Source organism: Oppia nitens, unplaced genomic scaffold, assembly GCF_028296485.1.
Source record: "Oppia nitens isolate AA-2021 unplaced genomic scaffold, nextdenovo-longstitch-racon4-pilon3 scaffold7_pilon_pilon_pilon, whole genome shotgun sequence".
NCBI classification, from domain to species: Eukaryota; Metazoa; Arthropoda; class Arachnida; order Sarcoptiformes; family Oppiidae; genus Oppia; species Oppia nitens.
This window is the reverse complement of record NW_026533251.1, coordinates 3,803,800-3,818,042: the sequence shown is the minus strand read 5'-3', so window position 1 is coordinate 3,818,042 and position 14,243 is coordinate 3,803,800. Positions and strand designations below refer to the sequence as shown.

The 14,243-nt window shown below is 22.5% G+C and overlaps 1 protein-coding gene across 1 annotated transcript; it reads right to left on the bottom strand.

Moving 5' to 3' along the window:
- Positions 1-1,611: 1,611 nt before the first annotated feature.
- On the bottom strand, positions 1,612-3,781 carry LOC128963042 (uncharacterized). The gene is made up of 2 exons (XM_054309497.1): positions 2,860-3,781; positions 1,612-2,790 (listed from the first exon to the last, which is right to left on the bottom strand). The coding sequence occupies exons 1-2, from the start codon at positions 3,515-3,517 to the stop codon at positions 1,727-1,729; spliced, it is 1,722 nt and encodes a 573-aa protein (XP_054165472.1). The 5' UTR covers positions 3,518-3,781; the 3' UTR covers positions 1,612-1,726.
- Between the last annotated feature and the right edge of the window lie 10,462 nt (positions 3,782-14,243).

Here is a 14,243-nt window from a genome sequence, read left to right as displayed (position 1 = left end):
TTGTGTATTTAAAGTAATGTTTAAACATATATTATATTAATATTGTGTTTGACATTTAAAACAAACACTTAGGATATTATTTTGATTATATATTTTTTTTAATTCAAAAAATATATTTTAAGTTTTTTTTATATAAATAATTAATAATGTGTTCAATAATATGCAAACAATTCATGAAACTGAATAGTGATTATAAAAAATTCAATAAATTGAAAAGTTTAACAAAAAGTTTACAACAAATTAATGATAAATTTAGTGAATTTAGTGACTATCTAAAAGTCAATATCATTACAGCGAATGTATTAATTAAATCATTAAAAATTACTAATTATAGTGATTATAATATTTGCAACAATAGTACTGGATTTAAGTGTTTTTGGCCAAAATGCCGGTTCAGTGCAAAAACAAATACTAATTTACTTCAACACCAATTAACTCATAATAGATATAAATCTATAAAATGTAATATAAATGATTGTAACAAAACATTTACAAGATTATGTAATTTAAATATTCATAAAATGGCTAAACATTTAAACATAAAATATATTTGTAATTTCAACGATTGTGGAAAAAAATTTGATCAAAAAAGATATTTAAAACAACATAAATCTAATGATCATTTAAAATTAAGACCATTTAGTTGTGATTATAATAATTGTCATAAAACATTTACAACTAATGTATTAGTAAAAAAACATAAAAAATTAATTCATTTGAAACAAAAAGCATTCAAATGTGATGTCGACTGCTGTGACAAAACATTTGTCCGAAAATCAGATATTAATAGACATAAATCCATACATTTATCTAAACCGCGATTTGTTTGTTCGGTCAATAAATGTTTGAAAAAATTTACAACAAATCATTGTTTACGACAACACTTATCAAGAGATCATTCAATTGAACTGAAATTCAAGTGTAATGTCGACGACAACTGTGACAAACAATTTACATATAAATCTCATCTTTTAAAACATCGAAGAATACATTTTAAATAATTAAAAATCTATTATTGATATTTTAATTTCAATTTTTTTGTTGATGTAAATATCACTAATATAAACAATATTTGAGAAAATTATAAATTTAAATAAACACAAACCATTAAATCTGATGTTAATAACTGTGGCTAACAATAAATAATAATAATTTAATTTAAATATACTTTATTGTAACAAAAGATTTTTTTATAACAAAATATTAATGTTTTAGTTATATTAAAATTACAAAATTGATTTCAGTAAATAACAAATACTTTATATTATTTAATATGATTATATATAATTTAATATAAATTTTGTAAAATTTTTACTTATTTAAAAAAAAATAAAATTTAGTTTAACTACAACTACTTTGTTATTATAATACATATCAATATTGAAAAAAATTACTGTAATTTTTTAAAAAAAAACTATGGTCCGATCAATAAAGATAATTTAACTATCAAATAAACATTTATAATAATAATAACTAATTTATAAATAAATGTAAAATACATGAGTGGTGTTTAATACATTTATATAAAAAAAAAACTTAGATCATTGCGTTAACTTGACACCCCCTAAGACCATGCAATCGCCAGGGGGTCTTAATTATCATTTTATCCGCCATCCATCGGATTTAGCGCCAGTGGTCTTGTTTATACTCACTAACGGTAATTACCGGTATATTTATGTTAATGATGTCACCATTGAAATCACTTAAAATACTGTAATTTAAATATTTAAAACAAATTGCAAACATCAAAGTTAATGACATGTAATTTGAGATTTTTATGCAAAACAATAGCCATATTATTGTCGGACAAAAACTCATTCATAAGTCGGTGAATACTATCGTTGACATAAACGTTGATATAGTCATTACGTTTGGCACAGTTGGCCCCTAATTCGCGGCTAACATCACATAACACACGGCACAGGTATTTGTGATGATCGTACAGTGGATTAGTTGTATGAATCACCAAATGTTTGATTTGTGTCAAGTATTTCATGTTTGCAATTAAAGGTTCGCTCAGACAGTGATCGCTGACAACAAACACTTCCAATGTTTTCAATTGAGATAACAATTGATAGTTTGTTTCGACACATTTTGAACAGTTATGTTCATTGGGTTTGTGTCCCGTTTCCTGTTCACTACTCGACGACTGGCAATAGTCTAGTCGGACATTGATTAGTGCCAGTCGTCTAATGTTAGCTAACTGTGCGCACAGATATCTCAAATGACTTGTATATAGTAGACAGTTATCCAAGTAGAGAACCGTTAGTTGATTCAATAGATAGTTATTATCAATAGGTGTCAATTGATTAGAGTATTTGAACGCTTCGTATATGAATGGCTGTCGAACAGTGTGTTTGATCGACAATTTGGTCACACCTTTCAGTAGGCTTTCCTCGACAATTGAACGAAATAACTGTAATACAAAACTCAGATCCCAGTGACGTAACAGATGGTAAGCAAAGTGTTTCAATCGGTGGCTATAAATGTGTAAAAATTGAATCAAATGTGTAAAGTCTTCCCAAAAGAGTCCACCGATTCTCAACTCATTTAAACTAGTGTTACCGTCAGTATGTATGACTACCGGTACTGTAACTGATGGATCGGCAACAGAAACACTAGACATGTGCTGCAGGTTTAAGCATTGAATGCCCTGAAGAGCTGGAAGTGATTCAATCATACGAGTCATATCCAACCACTGGTGATCAGAGATAGTTAGTGTGTCCAACAGTGAAAAGTGTACAATCAGTTTGGTTAGATCGGCACCGGTAGACTCATAGATATTCAGTCCTAAAAATAATAACAATAAAGTTTTATTGTATATGTAATACAATTTGTATCCATTGTTTTATGACATACCGTTTTGTTCATAAATGGTTAACCGTTTTATCAATAAATGTCTTAACGTTGTCCACCAAATATCTGATGATGACTTTATGTTTAATAAATCGTTTGTTATAATAGTTTCGTTGAGTACAAGACAGTGAAGTTGTGGCCAACACTTGACCAACAATACAATAGTTTGAAAGCCTATTAGACATCCGTTCAATGCCAGCGACCGAATCGGTAGACAATAGGTTTCGGTTAGCTTTACAACTATTGACGACAACAGTCGATGATTGTCGACATTAATCAGTGACACAATGTTGTGGTCATCACTAGTGGTCTCACGAAAACATTTATCGCCGATATTTAGTGTATATACTCTCTGTTGAAATGGATGTGCGATACCATCACATCCCCAGTGATTACATGAACTGCACTGATAGTCAACACCATTGCTATCTCTACAACCAATGGCCAGTCGTATGTCGGGTTTGGCCGACATATCGCCGATACGTTTGCATCCGTTGGCCAACAATTGTCCGACACATCGGCCGAACTGTTTGGACACCGACTCGAGTCGTATAATATCTTCTAATGTCTTGAATTCCGAAAAAATCAAACACAATATGTCATCGTTTAAGACATGACTAGTCGTTGTTGTTGTTGTCGTCGGCAATGATTTGACATTCATTTCATACAACCAATTGATCACAACTTTAAGAAACCGCAGATTTCGGTAATTGAGACCACAATTGATTGATTGATTGTCTGCCGCGAAAACCTATGAAACCAATGATGAGATGACTTGTAATAACAAATGAGATGACAATCAATGGTTGATATCTTTGTTTTTGTTGATAGACTTCGAGGAAGTTATCGGTGTTTGCATTGAATGAAAATATTATTTATTTATTTATTTTTTTGAAAATAATTTTTTCAACAAAAAAATAATTGTTGATTATTATAGTCTAATAATATGTACAAAATATCTACAAAAATGTCTAATAACTTATACATATAAATAATAATAACAATCTAATTACACATTTAAAAATACAAAACAATTTGGTACTTTTTCATATAGATAATATTAATGATAAACCAAGGCTCAAAATGTATATTAAAAAAACACATTTAATTTGTTTTGTTGTTTATTGCAGTTATTTATAGTAAGTTTTTTTTTAATAACAATCAAACAAAAAATAAATAATAAATAAAATAATTATTAATTAAATTCAAAAAATTAATTAATTAATTGTTTTATTTTCTATATTTAAACTAATGTTTTCTCAAATTATTACATTTTTTTGTAAACTAATAATTTTTATAATTTGAAAAATAAAATATAAACAATAAATATCATATTTATTTAAAATTTATAATAATTATAATAAATTTAAAATAATCAAGTATATAAAACTATGATTGATATTATTTTGTATTAGTTTATGTATATATGTTTTTTTTTAATTTTTATCCAGGATCTTTACTAAAATTATAATAAAAATATTTATTTTTTATGTATTTGTAACTTTCATTACTCTTATAGACCAAATAAATAGTTGTCTAAAATTATTTTTAAAAAAAATTGTTTGTGTTAGAAAATATTTTTTTAATAAAATATTAAAATTTTATATTTAAAAAAAATCTAATAAAACAATATTAAAGTCATTGCATTCATTCAATACTAAGTTTATATAGCATTCTCAACTGATATTATTATTGTATTTAATTTTATTGATTTTATATTTTCTAATATGAAATATTTAATATTAAGTAATTATTAAAAAAAATAAATAAATAAAAAATTTCTTGAAATAAGTAATCAAATAAAAACAATGAAAATAAATGGATATTAAGATTAATAAAATATTTTCGATTAGTTTTCAATTATAAATAAATAAAAGTTAAACATTTACATATAATATTTATTCAACTAAATATTATTAATATATTAAACTAGAAAAAAAACTTTTATATATATACAGTATTAATAAATGAAATTTATTAAAACAAAAATAACTAAAAATTATATAAAAAAAATTAAAAAAGTAATAAAAATTAATTAAAATAAATATCTTTATTTAGACAATTATATAAACATTATGCTATTTTTATGCTTATTATTTGAATATAGTGTACATATACTGTCATATCATTTATTATTAGTTTAACATTTAATAATTAAATAAATTTAGAAAATATTAATTTAGTTCATTGTATAAGTAATTATAATAATATTTAAAAAATATTTAATCTAATTAGTTATTATTATTTAAAAAACAATGAATGATAATAATCAAATAATTTACAAATATTTTGTAATCTTTCAAAAGTTTGCCAAAAAATATTTAGTAATCGCCAGAGATCTCGATGACTACATTACAGGACAGCCTATCACTGGTCTGATCTACTGTTTAATAATAATCACCAAATTATGGTTTCTGCTAATACCTGTGCGCTATATAATAGCACTGATACTACCCAATGATAGTCCAATTAGTAGATATTATTTCCTACCAATTGGCCGTCTATTGGGCAACAATTCAATGTTCAACACTTGTATAATAATGTTGTGTTCAATTACATGGACTATCGGATCGTTACTCAACTATCAGGACTGTTCAAATAGTCTACCGATGCTCCGATATGTCTATCTAATCAAATATAATCGCATTGAATACCCGCTAAACCTGATAAATCGGCAAAAATTTTCACAAATAGTTAAACTAATGGTTTTGTTATTTATGAGACTTGCCTTCAAACCGGGTGTAGTTATTAATACCGGCGCTCACTTTATCTTGACTATCCTATTGTATATTGAATCCAATGGTCAGCAATCGCTTTGGATGACCGTATTTTGGGACATAACTCTATATCCGTTATCATTACAAATGTTTAGTCTACTGTTTTCGGGTGCAGTCTATTGGATAGTACTGAGCTATTATGTTATACTGAAATTCAAGGAAATTAATACCAAAATCAATGATTGTCTTAAATCTGGTAACAATCATATGCTATTGCAATCAATACGTGAACACAAATATATTGAACACATAACCAGTGATTTGAATCATACATTTAAATATATATTATTTATATTGTATTTTGTGGCCACACCTGGTTTTCTGGTAGTCCTATACGGTGTTCATAAACCCGATACTACACTAATTGGTCGACTACTCTATCTATTGATAACTTTATTTTGTTTTTGTGTTGTCATTTCAATGACCATAGTTTGTACACAAATTGAAAAGTCGGCGCATAAGTCATATAAGATAATGTTTTCGTATTTTACCAAAAATTATCGCAATACTAGTAATCATAATTATGCTAATAATAATCGCATTCAGTCATTAAAATTGGAAAACTTTATAAATCGATTGTCGGGACCCGAAATCGGTGTCTATTGTTATGATTTATTTCCAATGAATAGCTATGAGTTTTATAAGTTTGTTTCAATATCTGCTACAAATTATTTTCTAATTATGAGTTTATTTTAATTATTATTACTATAATTACTATATCATAAATCAAATAAATATTACTAATAATTCATATCATTTTACAATTTCCAAAATATTAAATATTTATTTACTAATAAATTATTAGATCTATATATATATATATATGCTTATTAAATTGCTTAAATGTTTTATATAATATAGCTTGAATATTTTAATAATTTTATATTAATTACATATAATTTATCATAAATTATTATTTGTATCGTAAAAAGTTAATACTAATAATATATTTAGTAAACTGTATATATATTATTATAGTAAATATTTTTTATAATTTAAAAATATGAACAATTAATAATTAAAAAATATTATGTAGTATATAAAAGTAGTTCAAAACTTTATATAATAATTATAAAAGTAATATTTTTTTATTACAATAGTTACAAAACAAATAACTATTAATTAAAAAAAAATATTACATAAATATATTACATAAAATATTACATAAAAATATTTTTAAAAAATGTAAAATAGTAGTTTATTTATAATACATTTGAAATTAACTAAATAACAATTGTTATGTAAAAAAGTTAAACACAATAAACATTTTGGCGCTTAATATTCAAAATAATAGACATTCAATTGACGTCAAAAATGTATTTTATTGTATTACATTAAATTTAGCCTAAAATTTAGTACTCTTATAGTTAAGCTATTTTATAATAATTTTCATACATATCTTAATATATTAAAAAGTACTAAACTTTCGATAATAAATTATATATTGATATATATTTTGAATAACAAAAATTATGTTTTTTGAATCAAATATTATTCATCAATACTGTAGTACAGTATATAAGTGTATGTATTGTATTGAATGCATTGATGAATGTGTTATTAATTTATAAACTGTTGTATTAAACGGGGGTTTCAATTGTGTTTGACGTACACTGTATATGGCTATCAATACACTAATAATGTTATAACTTTTTGACATAAAAAAACTATTTAAAAAAACAATTTATTTTATTTTTCAAAAAAAAACAAAATATTAAAATCATCTGAAAATGTGTTCAATAAGTGATAGATTGACTAAATTTGAGAGTAATGTCAATAAATTAAATCAATTGAAAAGTTTGACAAAAAGTTTACAACAAATTACAAACAAATTCTATGAAATTATTGATAAATTTGATACAAATTTACTTAGAAATTATGTTTTTGTTAAATCAGTAAAAATTATTAATACTAGTGATTATAATATTTTTAATAACAACAACAACATGTGTATGGATGACAACAACAACACGCGATTCACGTGTTTTTGGCCCAAATGTCGGTTTAAATGTCAAAAACAATGTGATTTAAATAGACATCAAATGATTCATTTATCGGCCAAACCGTACAAATGTGATGTCAATGATTGCAACAAAAAGTTTGCTTTTAAGCATCGATTAGAAAGACATAAATCTAGTATTCATTTGAAGATTAGACCATTTATTTGCGATTATAAAGATTGTTACAAAAGTTTTTCACTAAAGAGTCAGTTAAAATCACATCAAATTTATATCCATTTAAAATTAAAGCCATTTAAATGTGATGTCGAATATTGTGAAAAAAAATTTATCACTAAATCATTACTAAATAATCATAAATCCAAACATTTATGTTAACCACGATTTTGTCTGTTCAGTCAATAATAAAGTTTTTTTAATGAAAAGTTTTACAACAAATCATTAAATTCAATTGAACCTCGATTTTCGATGCGATTAAAATAGTTGTAATAAATATTAGTTAACTAATTGTAATTTAATGCAATATTTCTACATTTAATTCATTAATCAAAATTAAAAAATTAATCTAAATTTTTAATACGTGATTGCATTTATTGATAGATTATAACAATTTGTTTAAATTTTTACTATTACTTTAAACATTTATAATATTTTTTTGAATTTATATGATTTATTAATAAACTTGTATTTTCATTATTTAAAAAAAAATTAACTGTAAATAATTGATTTTTGTTATATATTTATACAGTTTACTGTATATAATATTTATAGTAATTATTTTTATTCATAGTAGAATTGTTAATAAAATTTTTAAAAATGTTTTAAAAGCTATTTATCAAATTGTTGTACATATTTGTATGTATTAATAATAATTATTTAAAAAAATATATATATAAATAATATCACATGAAATTTTATTTATTATTCTTTATCATAATTATAAAAAAATTACAAAAATATATTAAAAAATGCATATATCGTATGAAATTATGATTACATTGATGAACAATATTAATAATGTTTATACAAACTTAATATATATATTTAAAAAAAAAATTATTGCAAATAATGATATTTTTTTAGAAAATAATACTATAAATACTTAACAGGTCAAAGATCATATAGAAATAAATAAATATTAATAACTAATTAAAAATTATTATTATTATTATTGTAATTAAATATTGCAGTGATGACCATTGCGATGATAACAATTGCTACATTTGATTGTGTTGTAATTAATCCCAAGTTATTGTCCGATGACCACAATAGGCCCGATCTTGACGGAGGTTTAGTTGTAGTTCGGACGTCATTGAAATCAAAATAAAATCCTATTTTGGCTCCGGCACATAAATCAATTAGGGTGACCAGTGTCCCGGTTAGCAACAGTAGTTTTATGCACATCAATTTTTTGTTGTTTGACATTTTATTGTTTGTTTTTCTAATATATTAATACTATTGTACTTGCTAATTTATTAATTAATTATTATTATTATTAATACTGGTTTAATGTTTGGCCACTTTGCACTCACACACACACACGACTAGTTAAGTATTATTTGTTTTTTATTAAACTAAAAATAAATGTTTAAAAATGATAATTAATTTTTTGTTGTTGATATAATTAGTTGATTAATTTTTCTTAAATATATTATAATTAATCTTACCTTGAATAATTAATAATATTTCCTCCTATTTGTATTAAAAAAACGATTGTGCGATTATTATTATTATTAGACTTAACAACAGTTGCTTAAATGATTGACAATGATTTTTTTTCCTGTTAAATGTAAAAATATTTATTATATTTTTAAAAAAATCAAATAACAATTTCTTATTATAAACTTATAATATAAATCGTATTATAATTTATATGAAACTTAATATAACAATTTGCTTAATATAGACATTTGATAGGGTGTTCAAAATATATCGATATTTATATCTGATAAAAATAAAATATTTATCAAATTACAATAGTTTAAATATTTGATAATTATATATATATATATATGACTGTTTCAAATTACACTTTTACTGTAAACTTAGATCAATAAATATTGAATATAATATATAGCCCTATCATATGATAATATTAAATTTACAAAAATCTAAATACACATACATAGCAACAGTAGTAGTAGTAAATGGACTGGGTAGTTTGAAATTTGTATTATTTTAAATTATAATAATATTTAAGCATAATAAATTAGAGACACAAAATAAGCTATTTGTTATTATTATTCAATTTGTATATATTTTATATATATAAATATATATATTATTTCTATATATATATATATATATATATATATAGATAATATTGATGGATATCTGATACATACATTTCATGATTTATAATTATTGTTATTATTTATTATTATATTACACAAAACACATTGTATTGTATATATTTGTAAAAATAATTATTGCAGATATCATACTGTATTAACAGCAATAACAATAGTATTATGAAATATCATTCAATTATTTCAATCACATAACATTTATGTAAAAAAACACACATAACTTAATTTACAACACATTATTATTATTATAATTGTCACTCATTTCATATATAGTATTGACATTTAATGTAAAAAAACTTGTTTTTACAAATCAAACAAATCACTAAAAATGTGTGAATGTTAAGCGCAAATGTTAAGTACTGTATTTATATATATAGTATATTAATTTCATATATAAAATTTATTTAACGTATATTATTATTATTATTAGATTACAAATGTATATTAAATAATATTGCAATTTTTTTTTTGATTACTAATTGTCGACAAAACTATTGTGAAAATACAACTACATTAAGGAATATTAAGTTTATAGGGGGGAGTAGTCTATGGCATATAGACTCTATGCAAACACATACAGTACTCTCGCGCGGATGTATAGCTCATAGTACCGTTCCCTGACATGACTGGTGATGGTGTGTGTATGTGTCTGTTAACTAACTACATGTACGGTTTAAAGAGAGAGAAAAATCCGGTTTTCGAACAAAAAAAAAATAATAACCCAAAACCAACCCAAACACCCATATAGTCTCACGAATACATGTGCTGACTATGTGACTGACTGTGTGTGTGTGTGTGTTTGTTGGCAGTATATCAGTGAATAGTATATTAATATAACATAATGCTGTATATATCTCTATCATTTATCTCTAAACATAGGAAAGTTAGTCGGAAACAGTACACCAACAACACAAGCATTATAACTATACACTAATGAAATGCACAGTTATTAGGTCTAAGATATTGAAGTTTTTATTGTTTTGTACTATAATTTTCAAAGAGATAGAGAAAGATATATATATATACTGTATATATATATATATATATATACTGTATATACGAGATATCTTATGTCTAAACACATGTGTATAGAGAATATATTTATAGTGTGTGTGTGTGTTTAACTTAGCACTGGGATGTCTTCAACTGGTTTGGTAGGTATGGTTTGGTTTGGTATTTATCAGGATGGCTGAGAACTGGGATTAGTTAGCAAACACACAGACATCCATAGACTTTATTTTTGGGGGGAATGTATGACCATTAAAAACCAGATTTTATAACAGATAAGTTATAAATAAAATGTTTGTTCAAAAAAAAACATTTGAATAAAAATAAAACAACTTTCTCTTTAAACACACGTTTATGCAATTATTTAGTACAGTATATAATACCTACTAATGCTGTAGTATTAGAGAGAGATAAAAGTAGGTATGAGTTATTAGTTGTTAAAATATTTTAGTTATTTTTTGTTGGTTAGTGTTTTGTTTGTTTGGTAAACTAATTGAATTGTTACAGTTTAAATATTTTAGTTAAAAATTTTATTTTTTGATTTTTTTGTGCATACATGTGTGTGATAATTAAATAATAAATACGTGTTTAAACAATAACTACAAAATAATAATAATTAAATGTATTATTAATGTATTTATTTATTTAAGTTGATTATCAATAATTTTATTGAAGGATTATTATTATTATTATTGATAAATATAATTAATGTTTTTAAGCATTAATAACCTTGATCAATAAATCGATAATATTGTAAATTACTACTAAATAATAATAATAATAATTAACAATATAAAACATATTAATACAATGTTATTAACATTGTTTAATATTTTCTCAATTAATGCAAATATTGGTTTTTATAGATACTAGTTTTTTTGCTTAAAATAATCTTAAATATATATATATATATACAGTATGTTTATAAATATAGTATAACAATGTTAAGTTGGTTTTATCCGGTTATAATAACTAAAAATATTAATAATCATTGTGAATTTATGCAAAATGTATTATATACATATGCTATAAAAAAATAATTTAATAATAATTAACATTTACAGCAGCATGCTATTTTTGGTATTAGCAAGTCAATTTTGTTATTTTTTGAAAAAATTATAAAGTGCACATGTATGTATTGAGTATATATATATTTAAGTACTAAATTCTACACTAGAATCTAAAAATATTTTTACAAACATATGTTATATACAGTACAGTATATTAATATATATATAATTTATATAATATAAAGATATATTTGTAAAGTATACTACACTTCCTGTAAAAATTTTTTTTAAAAAACTACATGTGCGCAGTTTATACAGTTTTATATTAATAATATTATATAATGTAATTGCACAATGTAATTTATGGCACCCATAGAATTTTTACTATTATTATTATTATTATTACAGTCGTATGATAATAGGATTTTTGAAAATAATAATAATATATATTTATTTATTTATTAAAATCACGTATTAATCACGTTTTCATTTAATGTCACTTATTTATGATACAGTAGAGTACATAATATATATTATATAATACAGTATTATATAATAGTAACAAACAAAAAAGTTTTTTTTTAAAAATTATAATACTTGCAATAATAATAATAAGGATATTGTTAGATAACAAATAAAAAATTTTAGTTTAATTTTTTTGTTGTTATTGTATTAATACTGTATTAACCGATTAACATAACAATTAAATTTTATATTTAAAAAATAAATAAATGGCTAAATCTTATCAGAAAAAATCTATGTATTTTATAGCTATATTTTTACAGTGAAAAATATTTATTACATGAAATAAAAACCAAAAAAAAAATTAGCAATTTACATATTTAAATTGAAACTTAATTTTTAAAATAATACAATAATAATAACAATATTATTAATATAAATAAATTTATGACTTTTATTCTAAAATAATGCTTTTAATAATAATAATAATAATCAGAATAATAATTAACTATAAATTATTAAAAAATTTCAAAAAATAAATAAATAACAAAAAATACTATATTTTATAAGCGATTAATAAAACATAAATAATATTATGATTTACCTCAACAACAAAAATTTTAATTATGAAATATCACTGTCAATAACACTAAATATTAATCGTTGAAAAAAATTATAATTATTTATTATTTAATCATTTTACTAATTTTTATTAGTATATTGTATTAATACTATAATAACCGATTAGCATAACAATTATGTTTTACAATATAAATATATTAAAAATTAAAAAAAAATATATATATATTTTATAGCTATACATGATAAAAACAAATTAACAATTTACATATTTAAATTGAAACCTAATTTTTAATAATAATAATAATAATAAAAGAACAATAAAAATAAAATAGAAAATATTTTTGATTGTTTTTACACCAAAAAATATATTTAACAGTAATAATCGTTTTTAATAAATTAACTAATAGTTAATTAATTTTTTTTATACAAAACAACAATAATAATTATAATACTATATTGTGTAAGCAATTATGTATACAATAATCATAAATTGCTTTATGAGATAATTATTGGCCATTATTTTTAAATGAATAATTTATAGCAAAATTGAATAACCAGTACAGTGATGCTGCTGCTGATTATGGCACTTAAGTTTATAGCTGAATATGATACCGGTGCTTGTAGTAATCGTGATGATGATGATGATGATGCTGTTGATGATGGTCCCAGTGCTGATGCTGATCCATGTGCTGGTCGTTTTGAGACATCGGGAAAGTCCTTATAATAAATGTTTGCTGTACTGATAGATGTGGTGTCAAACAATAGCAGCACAGTTAGCATACCTATCAGCTGATAGATAATTATCATAGTATGGCATCTAATCATTGTTGATCTATAGATTAATATATTATAATATATTAATATTTTATAATATATATATAAATATTTTTACAACAATCAAAAAATTTATTAAACTACATATATTTGTAAGTATCGTTAGTTATTATACATTATATATCAGTTTTTTTTGTAATATTCATAATTATATATTAACTCATATAATAATTACTGTAAATCTATTAAATAATTAATAAAATGTAATTAACTTACCAGTTATTGATGTGTTATCAATGTCAATATAATTTGTCAATTATTTTTCACAATAATAAACTAATTAATAAAAAATTAATAAACAGTTAACATTTATTTTAACTATCATTATTTTAGTCCGATTTATATACCATGTCTTATTCAATCCAAATATGGATACACAACAATATAAGGTTACATATAAAAAAAATTGTTATTTATTTTTTTGATCAAACAATGGTAATGATGATA

Bases quoted from the DNA above. Each gene is read 5' to 3' on its own strand.
- LOC128963042 (XM_054309497.1), bottom strand. From the start codon at position 3,517: ATGAATGTCAAATCATTGCCGACGACAACAACAACAACGACTAGTCAT. The intron at 2,791-2,859 runs GTATGTCATAAA...TATTATTTTTAG, and splicing joins AACCATTTATGAACAAAACG to GACTGAATATCTATGAGTCT.